The 27,969-nt window shown below is 36.3% G+C and overlaps 1 protein-coding gene across 2 annotated transcripts in view; it reads right to left on the bottom strand.

Moving 5' to 3' along the window:
* LOC126826797 (uncharacterized) overlaps positions 1–27,969 on the bottom strand; it is a 52,485-nt gene that overhangs the window by 13,157 nt on the left and 11,359 nt on the right. Inside the window, exons 2-7 of one of the 2 annotated variants that reach the window (XM_050555879.1) lie at positions 16,505–16,724; positions 11,529–11,748; positions 9,563–9,873; positions 8,608–8,748; positions 7,702–7,899; positions 5,751–5,866 (exon numbers count right to left, since the gene is read on the bottom strand). In XM_050555879.1, the coding sequence (XP_050411836.1) occupies positions 5,751–5,866; positions 7,702–7,899; positions 8,608–8,748; positions 9,563–9,873; positions 11,529–11,748; positions 16,505–16,699 (1,181 nt within the window). In that variant the 5' untranslated portion in view covers positions 16,700–16,724. The remainder of the gene's footprint in view (positions 1–5,750; positions 5,867–7,701; positions 7,900–8,607; positions 8,749–9,562; positions 9,874–11,528; positions 11,749–16,504; positions 16,725–27,969) is intronic. The other variant, XM_050555880.1, reaches the window with a different exon arrangement.

Genomic DNA, 27,969 nt, shown 5'->3' with positions numbered 1-27,969 from the left:
TACGTTTCCATCTACTCTTCATCGAATTTCAACTGTCAACGTGTACGCGTGACCTCGGGTTTTCGTCCCACTCGAACGACTAGAGACTGTTCCTTGCCAGTCGCCGCCAGTCCTACACCACATAACATTCTCGAGAAACACCAGGATAAAATATCGGTTCCCCTTCTTTTTGAGCTAGCGCCTTAAACACTGCGCCACCAAAATGATGAGACAACTGTACCCTTCACCTTACTGTGGCGTGCAAGTATTATGTTCTATATTTTAATTACAATTGTTAAAAAAAAATAACTGTAGTGTAGATTTCAAATATACAACAGGTATAGTCGACATTTTATTCATACATATCACATTTCGGGCATTATTCTAAAACTAAGAGAGGTGTTGAATGGTCAAATGGTTAGCACGTGCGAACTGTATCATAAAATCTGGCATTGAGTCATCTGGCGTGGTGTCTATTCCCCGGATGTACTTGACAAGGAGTAGGGTCGCCTGTCCAACCTCGTTGATTTTCTCTGGGTCTTCGGCTTTCCTCACACTGCTAAAGACCCCTACGCGCAAGCGGCCATCCAACCCCCCTATTGACGTTGTAGAGTGATAAACAATGGGCATTATTTAAGAATATTGCATGCATCGTTATAGCTTAAAGATATATTATGGGAGATAAAATAAAGAGCTGTCAGTTCTCACTATAATAGTTAAACACCAGATAATGTAAAGGCAATTTGCTGAAAATTTCAGTCAAATTGATCCACTATGAACCGAGAATTAAGCGACTGAAATTTCGGTCTAGACGCGATCATCATTTCTAAAGTCTGTACGATAAAAACATAGTCGCGATCATCCATTTCATAATTAAATTATGAATGGAAGTCGAGCAGCAAATGGGATCATAATCCAGTAAATATCGCAGGCTAGCGATGTCATCGAAAGTTGACTATGGTCTGGATAAGTTAATTAATGTCTAATTAATAATTAAGATAACATTTCCGGCCTAAAGAGAGACCTGCAATAAGCAGATTTAGCTCTTGCATAATGTATGTTTAAACTGTTACAATTCCTAAATTACTATACATATTCAAGTTGAATAATTCAACAATTAAGATGATTACTAGCAGATTAAAGAGGACAGATTGCTACAACTTGCATAGACATATTGTCGCTTAATGACGTGTAAATAGTTGACAGTAAAACTTTTAAGGCTGAAATCCTTATACCAAGTCCTTCTCTGAGTCCGGTAACAAAATGTAATAGATACGGACATAAACATGATACGCTTGTGTGTCTTGTGTGGAATTTGATACACCATAAAACAAATTTCCTTTAAATACGTTCACAATTATCTTAAATGACGACGTGTAATTAATTGACAGTAAAACTTCTATGCTTGAATCCTTGTATCAAGCCCTTATCTGGGTCCGTAAAGAGAATATAAAAGAAACGGACGTAAACATGATACGTTTGTGAGTCTTGTGTGTGAAATTTGATACACTCGAAAACAAATTTAATCTGATTCCATTCATAGTTTACTTAGAAATAGTCAATAGAACGATTTTATTAATATCTTAAAGTACTCAATCTGATTAAAACACGGATCCTATTTCGTTTCGTTTTTTTGTATAGTTTACTTGTCTTCACAACACTAGGATCTGAACGAGTTGTTATATTACCCGCGTTCTGCGTGATGTGAGAAATTAGTCTGTTACGGCGAGTTCTTGGCGTGTTGTCCACGGAGCAGTGGGTAAACAGAATGATTGATTAATCAATGTCTGACGCATTGTATGACCCCCTGACGCGACCTCCCACTAAAACTAGTCAGATCTTCTTGTAGTAGAGGCCATCGAAGAATATAAAAACCGAAACGAAATATAGATCTGTATTTTAATCAGATTGTAAAGTACTTTAAATCTTTCGCTATAAATCAACGTGAGAAATCACTATAAATCAACGGACATAGGAGAATTCGCTATAAATTAAATGACACGGGGGAATTCACTATAAATCCATAGACCCGGGAGAATTCACTATAAACTAACTGGGATAAGATAATTCGCTATAAACTAACAGACATGGGAGAATTCGCTATCAAGAAACAGACATAGGAGAATTCACTATAAATCCATAGACACGGGAGAATTCACTATAAACTAACTGGCATAGGATAATTCGCTATAAACTAACAGACATGGGAGAAATCGCAATCAAAGAAAAAGACATAGGAGAATTCAGTATACATCAACAGACATGGGAGAATTCACTATAAATTAACTATAAATACATAGACACGGGAGAATTCACAATAAACTAGCAGACATAGGATAATTCACTATAATTCATTATACATCAACAGACCTAGGATAAATCGCTATCAATTAACAGACCTATGAGAACTAACTATAAATTAACAGACATATGAGAACTATATAAATTAACAAAAATAGGATAATTAGGAGATAACCACTTCCTGTTTAGTATTTAGAGGGGGTTATTGTCCATTTAACCATGCTTGAATCATTAGAACATTTAGAGATTTTCTTCGGAAATATTTAGGAAACATTTCTACACTCATTTTAACAAAATCGTTATTTGACCACGTGCTTGCGTTCATTTTTCAAAATATTTTCAATAGATTTAGGCCGTCCTTGCTGTCCTGCAATTTTAAAATGCTTGATTTTCGAGTCGCTGGTAAATGAATTATGAAAGAAAATGTTATTCGGATATCGACAAAAAAAAAATATTTTTAAGGCTTGAAGATTTATTTAAAAAGAACAGGAAATTACTCTTATGTCTAGCCTTGGATTCTAGCGGTTGCTATGTAGGTATACTGTTCTGACGTGCTGTCAACACATGTCAATTTTGGCATAATGATTAGGCCTGCATTTCAGCTGCTATTTTCGATCATGCTAGTTAGACTTTGATTTAAAAAAAAAAATCACCTGATTAAGTAAACATTGGTGAGTGAAGCTAGCCTACCAAAAAAAGAAAAAAGAAAAAAAAAAAAAAATGTCCACACTGTGACTGCCTAGTTACGAATATATTTGGATACCTGAAAACGGTTTTATTTAATTCATGGCTGATTCTGTACTGTTTTTTTATGTATTTCAGAAATGTGTTTTCATAAAAGATGATGTTCGAAAATGGTGTGATAGTAATGTTTGCAGAATTTTCTGAAAATTTTAATTGTTAATAAGTCCATTAACCTCAAAAATGAAAACCAGCGGCTGCCAGGCAGAATACGCCCACATTTTGGAGAGATGGATAGAGAACAAGCTAAAAAGAAAGTGATTTTTCCTACAATCAAGGGCCATAATTCAGGAAATAACAATTCGATATGCGCAAATATCGAAAGGAACCGACATCTTTGGGTTATAAATTTACATTTCAAGTTTCAACAAAATCGGATAAAAATTGTGACCTCTATAGGGTCCACAACCTTGATATACCATATTTTTAAGCTATATGAGAACGAGGGGCGGCCATTTTGTCTGTCAGTTTTGGGCCGATTTTCACGAAATTCGAACTCAGCCGTTCTTAGGCTTTAACGGTGATATAATAATACGGCTTTTTAAATCGGATGAAAATTATGACCTCTATTGGGTCCACAAGCTAAAAACGCGATTTTTCGTACAATCAGGGGGCATAATTCAGGAAGTTATGGTCCGATATGCGCGAATATCGAAAGGAACCAAGATCTTTGGGTTATAAACTTACATTTCAAGATTCAACAAAATCGGATAAAGATTGTGACCTCTATAGGGTCCACAAGCCAAAAACGTGATTTTTCGTACAAACAGGGGCCATAATCCTTGAAGTTTCGATCCGATACATGCCAATATCGAAAGCAGCCGAGATCTTTTGGAGATACACCTATATTTCAAGTTTCGTTAAAATCGGATAAGAATTGTGACCTGTAGAGTGTCCACAAACAAATTGTGGACGGACGGACGGACGGACGGACGGACGGACAAACAGACGTCCGGACGCTGGGACGGACAGGGGCGACGGCATAATACGTCCACATGAAAATGTGGGCGTATAAAAATGTACACTGTAATATATATACGCAGTAATTCTCCTTGACAATAAATTAGATGGGGTTTATTGTCCAATGTAGCATAAATTAGAAATTTCCTCGATTCTGATTGGTCCTGTTTTGTATTTTAGGGGGGTTAATTGTTCACTTAACCATACTTGAATAATTAGACAGCTTCGAGTTGTTCTAATGGATAATTCAAGCATGGTTAAATGGACAATAAACCTCCGATCAATACGAAACAGGAATGTTGGTATATATATTGTAGCTCAAATTTTTAGGGATTTTCCCCGGAACTGTTTAGGAAACATTTTTACACTCATTTTAAAAAGTCGTTATTTGGCCACGTGCTTGCGTTCATTTTCTCAATAGATTTAGGCCGTCCTCGCTTTCCTGCAAATTTAAATGCTTGGAATCTCGATCGTCGCTGGTAAATGAATTATGGAAGAAAATGTTATTCGGATATCGCCAAAAAATGTTTTAAACGTGTGGAGATTTAAAAAAACCCCAAAAAAAACCCCAAAAAACAAAAAAATTAGTCTTATTACGGTGTTTTGAGCCATCAGTGTCAGCCTTGATTGAAATAGTTCCGACCTATAAAAATGTGTGATGTCTAGGATTCTAGAGGTTGCTATGTATACTGTTCTGACGTGTTGTCAACAAATGTCAATTTTGGCATAGAATCCCTGTTTATTAGACCTATTTCAGCTAGGGCCTACTATTTTCGACTCTCTCGTTATATTTTCAAGCGATTTCTTGTGACTAATGACTTATTATTAGGCAGATCATGCTAGTCCGAATTTGATCAAAGTGTGATTTAAAAAATCTACCTGATTAAGCCATAAACATTGGTGAGTGGAACTAGCCTACCGAAAACGAAAACGAATGATTTAGGATGCCTGAAAATGGTTTAAATTAATTTATGACTCATTTTCTACTGTTTTATGTATTTCGGGAATGTGTTTTCATAAAAGATGGCGTTTGAAAATGGTGTGATAGTCATGTGTGCAGAATGTCTTGAAGATATTTGTCAATAAAGATTTGAGTTGAGGAAGATAATTAAGCACAAAAATGAAAAAAAAACTCCAACAAAACAAGTTCACTGTTATATTTATACATAGTAATTAGCCTTGATAATTTAGAGAGGGTTTATTGTCCATTCGACCACACTTTCCGACCAATCAGAATCGAGGATATTTTTGATTTGTGCTACAATTCGCTATAAACTAAAAGACACGGGAGAATTCACTATAAACTAACAGACATACCATAATTCGCTACAAGCTAACATACATGGAAGAATTCGCTATAAATTAACAGACATAGGAGAATTCGATATAAATTAACAGACACAGGAGAATTCACTATAAATTACCGACATAGGAGAATTCACTATAAATTAACAGACACAGGAGAATTCACTATAAATTAACAGACATAGGAGAATTCACTATAAATTAACGCACATATGAAAACTCACTATAAATTGACAGTCATGTGAGAATTCACTATACATTAACAGACACAGGAGAATTCACTATAAATTAACAGACATGTGAGAATTCACTATACATTAACAGACATATGAGAATTCACTATAAATTAACAGACATAGGAGAATTCACTATAAATTAACAGACATAGAAGAAGCCAATCAAACAATTAACACAGAAGACACGCCTATATAACAGTTCCTCTTTAATGAAATATGATATAATACCTATAATGTGCTGCTAGTTGAGAATGGAATATTTTAGGTAGAACATCTCGTACACCTGTAACTAAAGCCGTGTGTTCTTTCAACATACCACGATTATATTCAGCTGTTTTAATAGCCTGAAAAATAAATTCATTTATAACTGAATGAAATAAAAAAATCATGCTTGTATTTATGCTGAAAATTCTATGTTCAGTTAAAATCACTGACTGACTTTTATTTGCATTTTCTGATTGTGACCGCTTAGTCCATGCTACAATATACTCAAACTGGTTATTTAACGTTTAGTTAAAGGGACAATAACACTCTTGCTGGCTTGACAGCTCCAGAAAATAAAAAAATAGCCTTATTCTAAGTACTAGATGTGTTAGTGTCCTACCTGTTGTGTAAATTATCCATTAAATCATATTTTACTTGTTCAGAGGGTTCAAAAATATTTTTAAATCCAAGTCACATTTGAAAAGCTTTACGTCAGGCTTTTCAAATCATTTAGTTGAACTTTTCCAATTTTTTAAATTAAGTGTGTTAAGATGAAATTTGTATCATCAATTAATTGGAATATTGTAAAATAGTACAATTTGTTGACCAGAATAAAGATTGGGACATATTATTCAGTTACAACAAGAGTGGTATTGAGCCTTTAAGAAACAAATATTATATCATCTATAATAATTCAACACTATTTTAAAGAAGAATTTTGCGATTAAACAAAACATGCAATCTGCGCATGTTCGAGTCTCGTAATGGCTTATCAGTTCAAACGTCTTTTGTGTATGTTTTTTAATTGCATAATTCTACTTGAAAATAGTGTCTAATTATTGTAAATTTGTGTCAGATGTGGCGAGAAATGATTCCCTTTGGTGAAAAATAAAAAATCCGAAAGGAACTACTACCGACAATTCAATCGGATTAACAATTATATGATTTGATCATATCTTTGTTAAAGTTTTCAAGGGATTCCATATCGATCAGAGACTTTAAACCATTGTAGATTTCGAGACGGGTGTTAAAGGAGGTACACTGTTAGTGGTTCTTAAACATGTATGTTCTTGTGTGGCCATGAATATGATTGTTCGTAATTTAAACTTGTTTTGCTCTCTTGCACAATTACGTAAGTACGAAAGTCCACCAGACCCAACATGATTTAAAATAGATGGCATATCATGTACTGAGTTACACAAATCAAGATATTGACATGTACAAGTCAAAATATTTACATGTACAAGTCAACATAATCAGATAAGTCAGTATACTGAGATGTATAATTCAAAGTCAGTATATTGGGATGCACAAGTCAGTATATTGAGTCAGTATATTGAGATGTACAAGTCAAAATATTGAGATGTACAAGTCAAAATATTGAGATGTCAAAATATTGAGATGTACAAGTCAAAATATTGAGATGTACAAGTCAAAATATTGAGATGTACAAATTGAAATAATCAGATGTACAAGTCAGTATATTGAGATAGATATTTAACTTGAGAACGTAAACTTGAACAGCTTGCTTAAACAAGAACTTAGTTAAGGAAAACCCCACTGAGGGTGGGCATATCGTTGGTCAAAGCAGTTACAAAATGAAATGTGTAGAGAGGGGTCTGATGGCGATAAAGGATATAAATAAAATGTCTCCTTCGCCAACAAGACTAGAATGTCACGGCTCCTCGCCCCCCCCACCCCCCTCCAATAAAATGTCTCCTTCACCAACAAGACTAGAATGTCACGGCTCCTCGCCCCCCCCACCCTTCCAATTTCCAAAGACCGTTCTAGTAGCAAGACTTAAATAAAATGTCTCCTTCGCCAAAATGTCACAGCTCCTCGCCTCCCTCCCCCCTTCAGTTTCAATATCAACATCTAAATGAAATGTCTCCTTCGCCAACAAGACTGGCATGCCACAGCTCCTCGTCACTCCTCAAATTTTTAATGACCGTTCTAATAGAACGATTTTATTTACCTCTCTAGAAGATATAGGATATAGTTGATCACTCTCCACGCCTGGGTAACACATCTTTAACTTTGCTATCGTAGCTTCCATAACTTCCGCTACGTCAGACTGTTTGATTAAATCCTGTTTGTTACAGACGAATAAGGCTGCGGATGGGTCAAAATCCTCATCTCCACGTTCTTGGGCCGCCCTCAACAATCTACCCAACTGAAAAATGTTACAAAAGAAAAAAAATATAAATTCTTGAAAGTATATTGTGAACGCAATACAACACCGTGTTCTTCGTCGTATTTAATGCTTTCTCAAAACAGGATGATACTGTTTATTGGTTTATTAGAGCAAGCACAGTCTACAGTAGTTGCTTGTATTTTATAACAGGATATGAACGAATCGACAAACAATGGAACCAACGAAGAGAAACCATTGAACTGACCAGACGATGTTGAACTTTATTGAGTTTAAAATGTCCGATGAATAAATTGGCCCGAGTCTCCCCCCCCCCCTCCCCACTACACACGTCTTGTATCAGTTCCCTGACTCGATAGAAAAACAACTTTCTATTTCAATGCTGTAGATTGATTGTGCAGCCCTATAAAAAGTGTCGACCTGGGTCGTCACAATTCCTGTAACCCCAAAGTTCCTAAAAAGGAAATTGATCATTACTTTCTTTTAATAGATTGTAATCCTAAATGTTTTAAACTATAATCCCACACTGATCAGCGGTGAATATTCGTTAGGCTGCTGCAGTCACTGATAAGGATGACATCGATGCGAATTAATGAGTCACAAATATTAATTTTTTCTTCCGTCAAATTAAATTCTAAAACATTTTTTTATGTATTAGAAAAATAAATAAATTGCTATAATCTATGATAGATAATGGCTACGTAGGTGATGCCCCGTGTATCTACTTACCCTGTCTCTGTGAACACCACCGGCTGCAGCACTATTAATAACATATATAAAACCAAATGTTTTCCCCATGTAGGTTTGTAAGCTTTTAGATAAATTGAGATTATCACCAATGCCAGGAGTATCAACAAATACAATATTATCCTAGAAATATTAAATATTATCATTTATAATAGCGATATCATCCTACAAACAATAAAAATTACGATATTATCCTGCAAATTATCATATATTATTCTACAAATATCACATATTGCCATTTCTAATATCAACATATCAAATATTACCACTTACAATATCAACATTACCAAAGTGGGAGTCACGGTTGCACAGTGAGAAAGACGTTGACTTGCTAAACTGGAGGTACTGACCGAGAACGTTTATCGGGATTGGCCGACGTGCCCCCCCCCCCCTCCCCTTGGCAGTGGTGCAAGACGTTGGGTCTGACAGGGGTAAACTTATAATCGTTCGGAAGGGAAAAAAAAATAAACAGTTGGAGTAGGCCGTAGTGTCGCTGTGCGGGCAAAATGTCCCTCATAGCACACTATATGACCTAAGCCCGTCTTAATTAGCCCAGTCGATGCAGAGACGTAGGACGTTAAACCCCATTTCATTTCATTTCATTTGGTTGGTACGACAAAGTATCTGTATTATAACTATATCTTTATTATAACTATTCTTGGGGTGGGTGGTCTAATGCGCGTGAAACCATAAGGTCTGTCATTGGGTAAGTGGCGTGGTTTCGATTCACCGCTTATACGTAGGGCCGCCAGTTCAACTCCGTGGGGTTTTGTCCGGGTACCCCGGTTTCCTCACACTCGCAAGCGAATTACTGAACTAAAATTGAGCCATATATTAGTCCCGAAGTGACGTAATTTGTATCGATTGGCGTTAACCCCGCCTACCCGACCACCTCTCTCTCTCTCACTCTCTCTCTCTCTCTCTCTCCTATACTTACCATGTTAAAAGGAAACGGCCAATAAATTTCAATCTTTTCATATTTACTTTCCTCCGTAGTTTGATCGACTAACTGTATATGACCGGCCAGATTTTCTAGAAAATGTTGTACACCCCCTCTTTCGTCGTAGTCCACAATCTGTCGTTGTTTTCGTCTTTCATTCTCTTTTATTCTATGGACGAGAACGTAGTAACGCCGGTCTGATTTCCTGAGTTCACATATATTAGCTGTACACTGTAGATCACTAGTAGGTAGAACATTGCTACCTAATAATAGATTGATTACACTACTTTTACCTGCCCCGGTCTCACCTGTGAGTAGAAGAAAAGAAAATCATTTTGTAGTAAGTTCAAAATTGTTCTGAAAGTCAGTACGCAGCAGATTCTATTTTGCTAAGTCCGTACAGCGCATTGGATGCTTAGTTGCTTACGGTTGGCATCAAGATCTATTCATTTGGTTTGATATTTGTTGCGTAGCTTGTCTTGTCCGCGGGTTTCTCTTATCGTGTTTGTTTGCGTGTAGTGGGGTTCTCCTGCAGTTACTAATATATAAAACCATCATTTGACCTAATGCCCCAAAACATTTCTGAAGGTCCATGCATGCGAGGTTCTATTATCCTAAGCCTTTCGGATTGGCACATACAGCCCATCGACGTAACTTCCAAAACAGCTAGGGGGGTTGGATGGCCGAATGGTTAGCACGTGCGCGCTGTATCATAAAGCCTGTCATTGAGTCAACTGGCGTGGTTTCGAATCCCCGGTTGTACGTGACAAGGAGTAGGGTCGCCTGTCCAACCTCGTGGGTTTTCTCCGGGTCCTCCGGTTTCCTCCCACTGCTAAAGACCCCCACGCGCAAGCGAATTATTGAAATAAAATTAAACCGTTTGTTAGTCTTGAAATGACCTAGTTTGTGTCGAGTGGATGTTAAACCCCATTGCTCTCTCTCTCTCTCTCTCTCTCTCTCTCCCCCCCCCCTGTCTCTTATCGTGATTATTTGTGTGTAGTGAGGTAAGCCTGCACAGTTACTAATATATTAAACCATCACTTGACCTAATGCCCAAAAACATTTCCGAAGGTCCATGCATGCGAAATTCTATTATCCTAAGCTTTTCGCTTTAGTACATAAAGCCACCTATCGAAGTAACTTCCAAAACAGTTCTAAGGTCCACGTACATGAGTTTCTATTAGGCTAAGCTTTTCGCTTTAGCACATAAATCCACCACTCGACATAGTAGACAGACTGCTTTCATACCTCATTCCTGTTCTTACTAGTATATTTCAAAACAAATCAAAGAGGGTTTGACTTCCTACTTTTTAAACCGACCGGGACGCTGAAGATAGGCATACGTCAAGCAATTTTGCCATTTTGCCTACTTTTCATCGGATTCAATAGCTATGACCTCTTGAATTACGTAGACGCTAACGAGTGAACGAACTATAAAACTCCCTAACACGACCTTTTCACGATAAGCTGACGTCTTAATTTCTTATCTTCAAAAAATAATTAATTCTGATTTAAACACAGATCCTATTTCGTTTCGTTTTTAATAGTTCCAAATTTCGTTTTACTTGTCTTCACTACACTAGGATCTGGAAGAGTTGTTATAGTACTGGCGTTTTGGGTGAAGTGAGGGATAAGCCAATGAAACGGTCTGTTACGGCGACTTCTTGGCGTGTCATGCACGGAACTGTGGGTAAACCACTAAAAACGTCAACGCTGATTGATTAATCAAAAGCCGCTCGCACGACCCCTAACACGACCGTATAGTACAACTTGTCAGATCTTCATGTAGTGTAGGCCATCGAAAGTTTAAAACTACGAAACGAAATATAGATCTGTATTTAAATCAGACTGTAAAGTACTTTAAATAAATAAATCAATATGAGAAATCAATATCGAAAGTATAAAAAAAACGAAACGAAATATAGATCTGTATTTTAATCAGATTGAAAATAATTGTTTATACCTGCTACTAAAATATAACAACTTGATATCTGTAGATCTCGTTCTCTTTGTTGAAAAACTGTCTCAAACTCTGGAAAAGTTCGTCTTAAATCATCCTGGAACTGACTGGACATGGATCTTAAGTAAGCATCACACTTTCTGAATAGCTGAGTCAACTTTTCCCGATTGGCTTCGTTCTCTTTCAGGGCGAGTTGCATGGGATCTCGGTCCTGTAGGAGAGACTGTGTAGATGGTGTCTATATATTTATTTGTTAGTGCTGGCGATGGGGAGGATGATGACGATGATGATATTATGGTGTTTATTTGTGTTAATGGGCGGTTACCTGTGCATTAGAAGCCTTAAGTATGATTTATCTATAAATATGAATTTTATTAGTGTATATCCCGTTTAAAGTAGCTAAGTCTCTAACTCAATATCATCCAATGTCTTCGACATTGAAAACGCAAATCATTTGTCAATTTAAATCCACATTGATGTTGTGATCTTACCGGGAAAAGATCGGCTTCTGATATCCAATATTTAAGACAAAATAAACATTTTACTATTGGTACACGAATGGTGTACCATAATGCGTTTCAGTGCCATTTGTAACAAGGGACTCGAAGAACGAGGCTAGACATATTCCAAACGGTGACGCCATATTCTTATCTGGAAAGCATGCACAACAAATACTATCGGTATAGACGGGAATAACCAGATGTTAGAGATTGCTATTCGATTGAGACTTCTAGCGTATTTCGCCGAACCTAATTGATTTGAAATCAGAGAAAAAACGGAAACGATTGGATGTTAATCAATTTATATACATTCATATTACATTATTATATGCGTTGCGACCCATTTGTGTCAATTTCTAGGTCCCAAATATTAGCGATTTAGCTCCTTTAATTAAGAATTCTTATTTGGATATACATCAGTAGTTTCAGTAGGTATTATTTAGAGATGGGTTAAAATCGCAGAGGTTAAATTGGTGCTTATAGTAGGTAGCTAGTTCGGATTAGAACCATGGTGAGGGTGAGGGTTAGGGGTGGGGTTGGGGGTTAACGTACACCTACACATTTAGTGACAGGTTAAAATCGGAGAGGTTAAATTGGTGCTTATAGTCGGTAGCTAGTTCGGGTTAGGGCTGGGGTAACGTGTACCAAAACATTTAGTGACATATTAAAACCCGAGAGGTTAAATTGGTGCTTATAATACACTGTAGTAGGTAGCTAGTTCGGTTTAGGGTTAGGTTAATGTGTACCAACACATTTATAGTAGGTGCATACATTAATAGTCTAAATAAATTGTAAGTGATGGGGGTAGGGAAATATATGCTATAATTTAAAGATAGATACATTATGGGAGATTTTAATAGAGAGTTGGCCATTCTTGCTATAACAGTTCAAAAATAGATGATGAAGGAAGAATATATTGAAAATTTCAGTCAAATTATCACTATTGTAATTTTTGACTAGAAATGGGAGTCAATTCTCTCTTCACCGTCTCCGAGAAAAGACAATCGTTTGATTGACAGGCGTTAACTCCACCTACATAATCTCGATTATCAAGTAACGTTTTCAATGGCTGTGGTTTAAGACGGGGTTGCCATTCAATTCGTATCACATTTATTTTTACTACAAATTAAAAATAAGACTTTTAATATATAGATATGGACCAAAACAATGAGGCATAATTATAGCCGACTTCTTGTTAGCCTGCGTGTACTCTTGTACTGTAACTGGTAGGCCTGCGTAACTCCCGAACAGTGATCCAATGGAGCTGCAATTCAACTGGGGTGATGTTAGCTGCGATGTTTACCAATTTCTATAATTGTTCTGTAAACGCAAGTGACAAAAGAGCGTAGCCTATAATATCGACATCCAAACTCTCATTTTAAGAACAACTAAACATAATATCAAGGCCGTATACATGTATATCGACCTTTAATACAAATTGACTGACATGCGGCCTCGCTCAACAGCGGTCTCGCTTCGTACAATCTATCATTTAGCCTCGATCTAAAATTATTTCCGGGAGTATGACGTCAACGTAACGGTTAATCCCCGCTTACGACGCCATTTAAAAATTTAATCAATCAACGAAATCCTATTTAAATCCATGCCGAATCCAAGCCATCCGTGGGTCTACAGAGTTGATTTTGTGCTTGTTGTTTAAATAAAGATCTAATTTATAATTTCTATGACATAATGTATGTTTAATTAATAGTCATAAAGATGTTTGTCATCTACAGTTATAAGTACTTTAATGTGGATTGCAAAAAAAAAAAACGATATACAAATAAAATAAATCTACTTTCAAGAAGTTCAACGGCTTTCATTTAGCTATTTAGTACATCTATAATCTTTGTAAAAATAATATTATGATATGATCTGTCAATTTAGGGTAATTTGGAGTAGAGTGATGTAGGCCATTGATTTTGTAAATTAATTGCCGCCATTAGAGGAAAACACTCCATTTGAACAATGCACCACAATCACTGTTTCACCTAGTGACGAGGCACACACAAGAAAGAAAGATATCACCACATCATTTAAAATGGGCTGCTTGAGTAGGTCACAAGACATTATGCCCTAGTTTTTTTTTTAAATTTTATTTTTTAACAATTTGGTTAGTTATATAAATGTCTGGGTAGGGATTTAACTCAATTATTTTCAACTTGGTAAACAATTAATTTGATGCTTGCTGAACAACACTTTGTTTAATTTGACCTTCATTGCTAACCTCTAAGCGAGCATTCAGTAGTTTGAGATTACGTTTAACCTGCATTGTGGATTAAATAAGAAAATAATCAGTTATAGAATTCAATTTCAATATTAACGTAGTCTTAGATTTGAGTGGCGGTTGGGCAGGGCCCGCCATTTACTTAAGTGTGCCACTTAATTGAATATGAGTCACTTCATATTTATAAACGTAGACTAATACACCGATTCTTTTTCTCATGTGACCACTTGAAGTGTGTTGAAACAGGCGTATTATATATATACCTGACAATGTTTAATCCACAAATTGCCAATGAATCATTATTATAAAAATACAAAAGAACCCGACTTATAGGCGGTTTAAAAGATAATACATCTATCGTTTTTTTTTTTTTTTAAAAAACCCCAACTAATAATTGACGAACACAGTGTCATTTTCCTAACGGGGTGTTAAAATACTGGGATGGGCTTAAGTTGACTAGCTCTTAACTAGCGTGTTATCATATAGTCTTGTAATTATCGTAGTATTTATATTGCTAACAATGCTTTTTTAAAATAATACTTTTATTTTTGCGTTGAAAAAAAAGCTATTTGCTAATGGCCGCCCGGAGCTGTGTTTAACTTAATTTGTCATGTACAGAGAACCTACGAACTGAACCCTTTTGCCTTCATTTTCATCCTCGATGGAAGCGGACGTTAAATCCTACGACCCAACGAACGAAAGAGAACTCACTTGTTTTGTTAAAGCGAGAATTTTTAAGAAAGTCAAAACATAATTATTTCTGTCTTTTGCTCAATAGGTTATGAAATCACTATTATACGATCATGGGCATTATTTCCCACCCTTAAAAATCTATGACACAGGAAATAACACAATTATCTCCCCTGTTTTGCTATTGACACCATGGGGCAGCCATTTTCTAACGTTGGAATTTGAAGTTAAAAATGATATTTTTGCCAATTTCTCAGCTGACAATGACGAATTATAGGATTAATAGGATTATTCTTTAACAAGGTAGGACTGTTTATGGATACCATCTATTTTAAGGCTTTATTTTAATACATTTTAAAAATATAACTTGAAAATTTGCAATTGCAACTTTAATCTCTGATTCAAATAATACAAAATAAAACGATACCCAACATTAACAGAAACATTCAGTTTTAAATTTATTTATACTCAGAGGGATCGGCAGGATTTTTGCTAGATTGAAAAATATTGCAACACCGTAGATGACAGTTCCGACTATTTCCCCCACCCCTTCGGATCCAAACCTATATGTGTAAAATACATCTTAACTGAAAATTGCCCGTCGAATTTTGAAAATTATTACATTATGATGATCATTTTAAAGGCCCACTATAGAGAGAGATAGAGAGACATGGGGTTTAACGTCCACTCGACACAAACTAGGTCATTTCGGGACTAACACATGGTTCAATTTTATTTCAATAATTCGCTTACGCGTAGGGGTCTTTAGCAGTGGGAGGAAACCGGAGGACCCGGAGAAAACCCACGAAGCTCACTATCGACTATATATAAACATTACTTGATTTGATAGGAATTACTACAGTTTGACATAGAATGAGATTTCTTACATTTTGATATAGAAAGAGAATTCTTACATTTTTATCCTTTTTGATATAGAATGAGAATTCTTACATTTTTGTCCATTTTAACATAGAATGAGAATTCTTACATTTTGATATAAAATGAGAATTCTTACATTTTTGTCCATTTTCATATACAGTAGAATGAGAATTCTCACATTTTTGTCCATTTTAATATAGAATTCTTACATTTTAATATAGAATTCTTACATTTTAATATAGAATGAGCATTCGTACATTTTTGTCCATTTTGATATAGAATGAGAATTCTTACATTTTTCGTCCATTTTCATATACAGTAGAATGAGAATTCTCACATTTTTGTCCATTTTAATATAGAATGATTCTTACATTTTAATATAGAATGAGAATTCTTACATTTTAATATAGAATGAGAATTCTTACATTTTTTTCCATTTTGATATAGAATGAGAATTCTTACATTTTTGTCAAATTTGATATGAAATGAGAATTTTCTTACATTTTTGTCCAATTTGATATAGAATGAGAATTCTTACATTTTAATATATAATGAGAATTCTTACATTTTAATATAGAATGAGAATTCTTACATTTTAATATAGAATGAGAATTCTTACATATTAATATAGAATGAGAATTCTTACATTTTTATCCACTTTGATATAGAATGAGAATTCTTACATTTTTGGAGTAGATTTCATGAGCCTTTTCTTTTGAGAAGTTTTCGATGATTTTGGCTTTGGCTTGATCTAAATCTCTAACACCAGTTGTGGTTATATGTAACTCTCTCATCACCTTCATCGCCTGTAACAAGTCTGGTATACGGCTAACATCATCAACTGTTTCAACCCTGATCGTTGTTGAACGACTAGACATTTTCAATCTGGTTTTCTTTCACAACCTGTTTAAAGTAGTAAAAAAGTTGGTTTAAACAATATATATTTTCAATGTTTACAATTGTATAAATCTGCCTGCGGATCGATCTTCCTGATTATGTCTACTTCACCTGTTAACACTGTTCATTACGTACATTTTTGTATACGGATAGTCCATTGGCCAATTACGCTATTTTACCGAGATTTCGTCTAATGGATTGGATGCAGCTATGGTGGGTGTGGTACCAGGCCGGGTAAGCTTACTCATCCGGACACCTGTTACCATTGTTGGTCGTGTATTTTCTAACGATGAACAGTGCATTTAATGATTACACTATTTTGCATATACCGTTTTTTTAGGACTTCGAATTTTGTCTAATAGTTTGGATTGTTCGTACTTGGTTTTATTTTATTCTGACTTAAAAACGTATATAAACTATTATTTAGATATTAATTCACATGACAAGCATATAATCAACTCTCTCCACCATCGGATGGCCGAGATTTAAATGGATTAGAACACTCGTGAGATTTAAAAGAAATAACAATAAAATGGATACTCGAGACTTAGTCTCGGTTGTCAAGTACTGTTGCTTCGATAATAAACGATCTACGCTACATCTTGAAACAGTCATTACTTCGTCCAGAATAAAGTAATTTGAATGAAATATATTCACTATTTCTTTTTGAAATGGCAAGAATGTTCAGGTCTTTATCTTAATCGTGCATAGACGAAATGTCGTCAACGAGTCAAAACAATATGGCGGGTGATACACTTTGTTTAAAATACTGTAATATATAGTGAAGCAGTAGTAAGAAGTTGTATTTTAATCACTTTAAGTGCCCTTGTTTCAGGCAGTCCAGCATCCAGACACGTTAATTTGTTTTTTCTTCACATTTTGCGTACTCAAACTACTTATATATATAGAGAGAAATGGGGTTTAACGTCCACTCGACACAAACTAGGTCAATTCGGGACTAACGTATGGTTCAATTCTATTTCCATAATTCGCTTTCGCGTAGGGGTCTTTAGCAGTGGGAGGAAACCGGAGGACCCGCAGAAAACTCACGAGGTTGGACAGGCGACCCTACTCCTTGTCACGTACAACCGGGGAATCGAAATCACGCCAGTTGACTCAATGACAGGCTATATGATACAGCGCGCACGTGCTAACCACCTCCCCCCCCCCCTAAAACTAATTATAAAATTTTGCCCTGTGTAATCAATGCAACTTTAAGTATGTTGTATAATATGTTCTCACGTGCCTTCGTGTAATTTGTACTCTTTTTGCAGCCATTCAACCATGCCACCCTCAGGTTCTTCCAGCTTTGTTTGATCTTCCATTGACAAGACCCACAATGATTATTATTTATATTTAGATTCCTACACAATTCGCATATCGAGAAATCAGTTTACCCCCATTACGAAAGTACACAAGGGCCACGAGACAACAATAAACATGTACTTCAATACACCTAGCACACTAAGAGATAACAGCAATGAACACACCCCGAGATCAATATAACTACCACACCAAGGGATAAATAATTAACATACGAAGAGATCAATGCACAAACTATATTTAAAACAACAGATCTAGACGCACATTAAAGCGGAGAAAGAGAGAGAAAGAGAGAGAAATGGGGTTTGACGTCCGCTCGACACAAACTAGGTCATTTCGGGACTAACACATGGTTCAATTTTTTATTTTAATAATTCGCTTGCGCCTAGGGGTCTTTAGCAGTGGGAGGAAACCGGAGGACCCGGAGGAAACCCAAGAGGTTGGACAGACGACCCTACTCCTTGTCACGTACAACCGGGGAATCGAAACCCCGCCAGTTGACTCAATGACAGACCGTATGATACAGGGCGCGCGTGCTAACCATTCGGCCATCCAACCCCCCACACATTAAAGGTGCATTAGCCAAGAGCTACATCTGCCTATTGCATGTCTTTCCTTAGGTCTTAAACATACATTATGCAAGAGCTAAATCTGTCTAGGCCTGAAATGTTATATAAACTATTAATTAGACATTAATTAACCTATCCAGACCATAATCAACTCTAGATGGCATCGCTAGCCGGTGATATTTAGTGGATTATGAGCCGATTTACTGCAAAACTTTCCTTCACGATTTAACGATTAAATGGATAATCGAGACTATGCTGTTTATCGTACTAATTTTAGTAATGATGATCGAGGCTATGCGGAAATTTCAATCGCTTAGTTGTCGGTTCATAGTGGATCAATTTGAATGAAATTTTCAGCAAATTGCCTTTACATTATCTAGTCTTTAACTATTATAGTGAGAACTGTCAACTCGTTATCGAATCTCCCATAATGTATCTTTAAATGTTATCAGACATTTATTAACTTGTCATGATCATAATCAACTCTAAACGCCATTGGATTCCGACGTGGTTTCCCCTTGTCAGTGGTGCAGAACGGAGGGCCTGACAAGGACAGCTGTCTAGTCCTTCGGATGAGACGAAAAACCGAGGTCCCGTGAATACATTGGAATGCACGTAAAAGATCCCTTGGCAGTTGGAATTCGATATAAGAGTAGGCAATAGTGCCGCTGTCCGGGCAAAATTTCCCTCATAGCACACTGTATGGCGTATGCCCGTCTTCATTAGTCCAGTATAGGAGCAGAACAGTAGGACGTTAAACTCCATTTCATTTCATTTCATTTCAAACGCCATTGGATGCTGTATATTTTTAACAAATTGAAATACGATTTGCGGTTAATGATTTAATTTAAAAAGGATAATCGAGACATTGTTTATTATCGTAATAACGGTATCAATGACTACACTGTTCTGCAATCGATGATTACTCGGCTCAGAATGAAATGTTTGTACTGACAGCTCTTTATCTAAATCTTACATATGCATGCTTAAAGTTAAAGAGCTGGCAGTTCTTACTATAATAGTTAAAAACTAGATAATGTAAAGGCAATTTGCTGTCAAATTGATCCAGTCTGTACGATAAAAACATAGTCTCGATCATCCATTTCATGATTAAATTATGAATGGAAGTCGAGCAGCAAATGGGATCATAATCCAATAAATATCGCAGGCTAGCGATGCCATCGGTAGTTAATTATGGTCTTGTCATGTTAATAAATGTCTAATTAATAATTTAGATAACATTTCAGGCCTAAGGAAAGACCTGCAATTGGCAGATTTAGCTCTTGCATAATGCATGTTTAAGGGATCGGAACATCGGCCACATAAAGAAATGACAACATCGACCACACCAAATTCAATTTCAGATGCAGCAAGAGACCAGTATAAAGGTCTCGCGAAAAGATCTAGCTGGCTGGTCACCCCTTCCTTACTATCGTGGTTTCTATCCTAGTGTGACACTTTGTGGTAGGGGTGTGGCTATCCTGGTCACGGACTCCAAATAAGAGGAGATAGGCTGTTACACTATAGGTAGAGTTACATTGCGACTATCCTTCGTCACGGCACTAAAAAGAAATTAGATGTGACACTTTCGTCCAGGCCTTTCTTTGACATCACTTTGTGGGATCAATTATTTCAATCATCAATTAACTGACTCTGGAAGACCGTTTATGTTGTTACTAAGTTTATATAACAAATACAGCAAACTGCAAAAGGTTAAATACAGGAAAACTACAACATATAGATACCTTATGAATTTTTAAAATACCCACGGTCCGAGTTTAACATCCTTTATAACTCTGACCTAACGGCTGAAACGTGGCAAGAGCTACATACGTCTTGATAGTTCTACATGATGGTCTTCCTAGGGTCTCTGAAATGATGTCTTCACCCTAGCCTCTAAGCCGAGGAGGTTATGATGTTCCCCTCTCGGACCGCTCTATGATGTTTGAGGGGAAATTAAACCAGCTATTTCTCATATAGAAAGTATAGATGCGTCAGCTATTAGGGCGGGACAATCAACATTATTCTATTGAATTGTACTAATCTGTGCACGAGATGCCCGAACGATAGTTACATAACTAAAATAACCCCTATAGTATTGCACTAGATGTAAGCGTGTGTAGCGGCACCTCCCACATGAATGATTCTCTACGTCTACGCGGAGTATAAAAAACAACTTTTCTGCGTTATCTCCACGGTGGAAGCAGATGTTAAACCCTACATACAACACCCCAACCTTAAATACTATTAATTAATTTGATAACATCTCTCAATTAAATAGGACCCAATGCAGATCTAAACTAAACAATGATCATGTAGGCGGTTTTGAGCGCGGGTGGACTGGAGTGGGGTGCGGGTATTTTATCTTTCACGTCATATCTGATCACCATCTTTGTCTTCAACTACATGAACACAGTCCTACATGTAGTTTCTATATATAACGTGTAACGTTTTTCTGCATTAACAGATTCCGCTTCAATGGTTTATTTTTTTATTTTTTTCTTAACGAAAAGAGAGATTAGTGTTTGATTTGGGATGGGTATAAGCAAAACGACCGACAATGGCTGGTAAATATGACATCAACACAAAGCGATCCTACCGACATACCCAAACTGGACACCATTAGTATATGATGAGTATGATCCTCACAGTATCAACCTATTGCATAAATTCCTTGGAATCGGGTATAGAATAAAATGGATTTTTAGCGGATATTAAATGTCCACCCTATATCAACAATTATTGTGCACAAATCCCAGACAGGGCTTACTTAAACTAATAATATTATTATCCTGTTAGCAGCCAGTCTTTGATTAGCGATCAAAATAATACACTTTAAATAGGGGTAATATAATTCTCTCTCAATGTCCTCAGCTCCAATTTGTTTTATTGGGAGAGAGAGAGAGAGAGAGAGAGCGAGAGAGAGAGAGATGGGTTTAACGTCCACTCGACACTAACTAGGTCATTTCGGGACTAACATATGGTCCAATTTTATTTCCATAATTCGCTTGCGCGTAGTGGTCTTTAGTAGTGGGAGGAAACCGGAGGACCCGGAGAAAACCCACGAGGTTGGACAGGCGACCCTACTCCTTGTCACGTACAACCGGGGAATCGAAACCACGTCAGTTGGCCCAATGACAGACCTTATGATACAGCGCGCACGTGCTAACAATTTGTCCATCCAATCCGCCCCCCCCCTCCCTTTGCCAATACACAATGAAATTGCTCGCTCTAAAAAACAAACAACAAACGAAAGTATGGCGGGAATTTCTCAGTGTTATCCAGGTACAATATATGGTACCTTATTTCATTTAGCGACAAAACGGTAACCCTGAGGCGCCCCAGGGCAAAAGTTTCAGTGATACCCCCCCCCCCCCCCCGCGCGCTCAGTTGACTATTTATGATTAAAGAAATTTTAAAATACAATTTTTTTATACTTTTAACACCTTATCTAAATAACTATTTATTAAACCAACTTTATAAGCAACGTTTTTATGTTTTTGCCCCTTCCAGCCTCCATTTGATCGAAAACAACTATAATGTACGACGTATCTTGTAAAAATCATAATTCTACCCTCTCAATTTGCTGAAATCTAAACTGGTTTACACAGGTTCAGCAAAGCGAAGGCCGGTGATAGGCTATCTCAGCCTCCAGGGAGGCTAGTCCATTAATATTCCCTTTGAATATTTATGGTATTCACTTAGATAATTTGCCGCCCCCAAGCAAGAAGTTTAGTCCCCGGCATATCCCCCCCCCCCCTTAGCCTCCAATATGTGAGGGCCCTTGGTAACCCACAAGATGAGTGGCAGGAGTAGCCAAACCATGGCAATAAAAAAGAAGAGTCTATATAATTAAAAAGTAGAGTCCAAAAAGATGCATCAATAATTCCACAGGCGTATACCTAGTCAAAAAGCGACATCAGTTTGGTTAAATTTCGTTCTGAGAGCATGATACAGAATGGATACCCTATTTATTTTATTAATTATTTATTTTAAAGATACATTATAGGAGATATTTATAGAGAGTTGGCCATTCTTGCTATAACAGTTCAAAAGTAGATGATGAAAGAAGAATATATAGAGGATATCTGGCGTTTTGTCGTGAATAACATATTTTATTTCATTGAGAAGCAAGAAAACTTATATTTTCACGAATGCGTAGCACGAGTGAAAATATAAACGTTTTCTTGCTTAGAGATGAAATAAAATATGTTATTCACGACAAAACGACAAATGTTCTATTTATTTTATGATTTTACAATCATTTTAGGTAAAAACAACATGGACTACTGCTAGCCAGTGGAATAACACTTTTATTTCACTGATAAAACGCGGTATTCCACTACTGATCGTAAAATAAATTGAAAAATTCAGTCAAATTACTTTATTCTGAACATAGTTATCATCGTTGTAATATTTGCCTAGAAATGGTAGCGAAATGTGTCTACACCTTCGCCGAACGTTTGATTGACAGGCGTTAACTCCACCTACATATCTCGATTATCAAGTAAAGTTTTCAATGGCATACGGAAACGCTTTACAGCGGCCTCGCTAAGTACACTCTATCATTTAGCCTCGATCTAACTGACGTATTTTCATCAGGTTGCCCCTTATCTGATTTAATCAATTGGTGAAATCCTATTTAAATCCGAGCTGTATCTGAGCCATCCATTGGTCTACAGAGTTGATTTTGGTCTTGTTGTTTAAAAAAAGATCTAATTTATAATTTCTATAACATCTGAAGCCTAAATTAAGACTTGCAATAATCAGATTTAGCTCTTGCATAATGCATGTTTAATTTATACTCAGTACTGTGTTTGACAATATAGCACCATAATATTCTCTATTATATATTATAAATTATTATAAATTTAAAAAAAAGTATTGTGCCAAACCCAATCTGATTAAAACACAGATCTATATTTCGTTTCGTTTTTTTTTATATTTTTGATGATCTGTGTTTTAATCAGATTGTGCAAAACCGCAATTCGAATCAAAGATTGACACCCGTTAATTCATTTTTTTTAAATAAAAAAGATATCCTTTAATGAGCATTTTTGTCATGGTGGTTAGTCAGCTTGAATAAAAGTGTCAGTCTTGAATTTTTAATTTATTTCTCAACACGAGTATTATTTGTGGCAATAAAAAAAAAGATTTTTTTTGATTAAAATCCTGTTTACCTCAGATTAGAGAGACGGGGTTGAAAACTTTCAATTAAAGGTTGTTTTCACGCACATGTATATTATGCAAAATTAAAGAAGATTATCTGAGACTACTTTTACATGCTCACACATAGTTTTTAAGTGCTTACATATTTTATTTTTAAATTTTCAAAGAATTTAATTTAAACACACAATAACCAAAAGCTATTTTAATATTTAAAATGTTATTTTAGGTAGGTGTTTTTTCAAGAGTTTTTGTATATGTTTATTTTTTTTTATTATTAAACAACTTTGGTTACAAAATTTCCTCATAACACAATGTGTGTCATGTATTGTAAACCATGGGCCGTGACTTCTCACCGGAGGCTGCTTTATCTTTGGGGTCGCGGTGGGTCAGTGAGTAGGACGAATGTACGTAAAAGAACCCTTGAGAATTGGAATTCGATATAAGGGTTAACTGATCAGGCAAAATTCCCGTCATAGCACACCCTATGGCGTATTGAGAATTCGAATTCGATACAAGGGTAAGCTGACTGGGCAAAATTCCCGTCTTAGCACACTGCATGGCGTATGCAGTGTTATTATGTAGTGTTATTATTGTCGTCGTATTAGACCATCTTGTGAACATATCAGTTGAAATCAACAGAAACAGACAAAGCTGGCTATAGGCAGTCGCAGTCATCAAGTACATGCAACTGAAAGGACTAACCCCAATACATATACCTGCCGACATGGTCTCTACTTTAGGGGGTGGGGGAGGGATTCCCCTTGCTTTCCCACTGTAAGTAGGCTGTGGAATGTAAGTGTGACATAGAGGGCTTTGATGATAACCCGCTTCCTATAGGAAGCCATAAACAGCAACCATTCAAGAAAACATTACCTAAGTGCATGACATGGTGATAGCTGATCGACGATTGACCACTCGACATATTGCCAGTGTTGTGAGCATCTCTCATTAGAATGACAACAGAATGAGTTCGAATTTTGTGAAAATCGGCCCGAAACTGCCCGAGAAAATAGCAGCTCCTCGTACGCAAATAGTGTAAAAGTATGTAATACCAAGGTTGTGGACCTAGAGGTTGCAATTTTTATCCGATTTTGATGAAACTTGAAATATATGTTTATATCCCAAAGATCATGGTTCCTATCGATATTGGCAAGTATCAGCAAAATGTGGGCGTATCTTGCATCGCAACCGCTTGTTCTCCATACGAACACAATACGAAGTAAACAAGAATCTGCCCGCTTGACTTAGGTAGGCAACACGACTAAGTGAAGCCCTCGCAATGCCCTCACGCTGACGCCCGATAAAGCATCTTCATGAGTCAGTCCTGAGGAACTCTTGTAGTAATATGGATGGAAAGAATTTGTGCTTTGAAACATCTATGTGAAATAATATTAGGGTTTTGATTAATTATTCTCCATTGTCAAAATATTAGCTATGGTATGAGTAAATTCTGAAACGCAAATTAAAATTGGCTATGAATATTGTGACAATAACAAGACATGGGGTCTAAAGACAAGAATGCAGAAATATGATGGCTAGAACAATAGCGTTATCTTTCATATTATTGATTCTAACTTCATAACCACAAATATAGGAAGTATATGCTGGTTATTTTGATACGCTAACTAAGCTATAGATTAATGAACATGTTGGTCGTTTACATATTTCTTTGTTATAAAACATATATCACATTTGTTGACTAAATTAGGAAACAATCCCTGTCGATATACAGGTTTGGGGTGAATGTCCATTCCATATTTGGAATTAGCTGTTATCAGTTGTTTACGTAAATAACAGAGACCAAATAATAAACAGAGACAAAAGAATATGCACCTATATAAGGGAGCAGGGCTAGAATAATTGGGAGAGATCATGTGGATTCTTTAGACAACTTTTCATGCGGTAGTGTTTCCTGGGTCTAGCCATGCTGGCTAGATTTTTACAGGACTGGGGTTGGAGAGAAAGAGATGTTAATATTGTAATGTATACTACTGTTGTGACATAAAATGTTTAGTAAAACACTATCGTTGTTCCTGTTACTTATTTGAGTCGGTATCGTGAGAAAACACAATGGTGAAGTCCTTAAGAAGAAAGATACAACAGTAGCAGTCCAGAGCCCCCCCCCCCCCCATTAGACGATCAGGCCAAAAACTAAGATGTGCAGTCGGATAGTACTACACTCTACAGAGCCATCTTGTGGCCTTCGTGTGTCCTGCGGGTATAAACTACTATATTGTTGGCGTGCACGGGAAAATCCTCTCTCGCACCTGGATTATCGCCATTTTTATTGTGATTATTTGTCATCTTCTAAGTTATGACGTCATTGCCAAAATAACGGCTTTTTAAAGGTCACGCAATTCAGTCAGCAGACGGCTGTCTTTCGAGACAGTCTACATTTCCTATTTGCTTCTTTGTATTCAGTTTTGTTTGTTTTTGTGACAGGTGGAACATGTGCCCTAAATGTATTCCATATACCTCGATCCCATTGAATACCTAAACGTTTCTTGATTCATTTAGAGCATTCAGTTTTAGACTACTTTTTTATACATTTCACCGATGTGGTGACTTGTATAGTTGAATTTTACTACAGGACAATATGCTTACAAGCATATAGCAGATCATGACTCATACTGGCATTACACAATGGTTTCCTTGAGCTGTATTCCTGATTGTTTTCAAATTTGAGTGAAGTCTGTGTCATTTACAGACCCGGGACTGCACAGCGCAGTGGACGCTTACGGCTAGCCCCCGGATCCATTCACTTTTTTTTTTTTAATTGTTTGTTTATTTGTGGTTTCTGAGTATGATGTCTTGTCCATGTATTTGTTTCTGTGTAAGTTATGTGTGGTGCAGTCCCCCTGCACTTACTAGTAGTGTCACATATAATCTCGTATTCCTTTATGCAATTAGAAATTTACATATATGCAAACTGTAAACAAACATGCCTAATTGTGATGTACCACTGCATGTGAAAGATGTTTTATTAGATTGCATTCTATAATTGCATATGATAAAATCTTCAACTCTCGATGTTTTTCTGATTCTATTAAAATCCTGATATCAAATTGCATGCTAGAAGTTTTTAGAAAATTTACATATTATATATATAGTATATGATGCATGCAATGCAATTTCTATCTAAACATAAAAAAAATGACTCATCAGAAAGTTGCGGGGAGAGTGAATAAGTTCTATACACCTAAATGATCGTTCAATTTGAAAAACTTTCTAGAGCACTGTGTCACTGGTTAATTTAGCACATCAAACGATTTTAACATAAAATCAGATAAATACATTTAAGATGTTTTTATTGTCAATTCAATCACAAAGGCTATTCTGATTTATTTATATTAATAAAACATAATTACTACCATTTTCCTATTTGATGCGAACTGATAGCTACTAACACAAAATAAACTATAATCATAGAGTCCATAAAAGCAGCACCAATACGGGTATACTAGAGGAATGTGGGCGTATACCTTTAACCTTGTCGGTGCACGTGGGGTCTCCGTGGACCCCATGCACATATTTCATAGTGTTTTGTAATAACTACTGGGCGCTGCTTTCTGAAATTTAGTGACTTTGTCTCCTATACATGTTTACACGTAGCGAAGAGATCGGTATTCACCTGCTTCCCACATGCAGAGTTATATTTAATGGAAATCAGGCCCAACGCTTTAAGGGAACATGGGGTCCAATCGGACCCCTAACTGATAACTAACAGTAGGGATTTTGCTAATCTGTTTTGCTGCCTGATACCATATTGCGTATGCCAGAGTATTCTCTCTTTTAGCATCTGCATGTTACAAATACCAAAAATTAAATGATGAATTCCAAATATTCAATGGTTTTTGTATCAAGCGTGAACTGCCATTTAACCTCTTTATCACATAGTACACAAAGTAGCAATTTTGTAAGAATTATTAAATCTTTTCCATATGTCACTAAAATGTTTTTGGATAATTATTTAGTTGTTTTTCAGATGTCAAATATGAATGCAAATAAAAACCTAACCGCTGCATGATACCGGCTACGTGATTCTCACAACGTGCATCCACAAGGGTTAAGTATCTACTATATTTCTACTTGCATCAAATACTGATGTAAGCTAGTAAATATGCCACTCCATTGTTATCCAAAACAGGTATTTTCAATGTTGAAGAACCACGATTCAGCTGGGAGAAATA

This window comes from Patella vulgata, chromosome 7, assembly GCF_932274485.2.
Source record: "Patella vulgata chromosome 7, xgPatVulg1.2, whole genome shotgun sequence".
NCBI classification, from domain to species: domain Eukaryota; kingdom Metazoa; phylum Mollusca; class Gastropoda; family Patellidae; genus Patella; species Patella vulgata.
The sequence above is the reverse complement of the archived record's forward strand: the minus strand, read 5'-3'. Positions and strand labels throughout refer to the sequence as shown.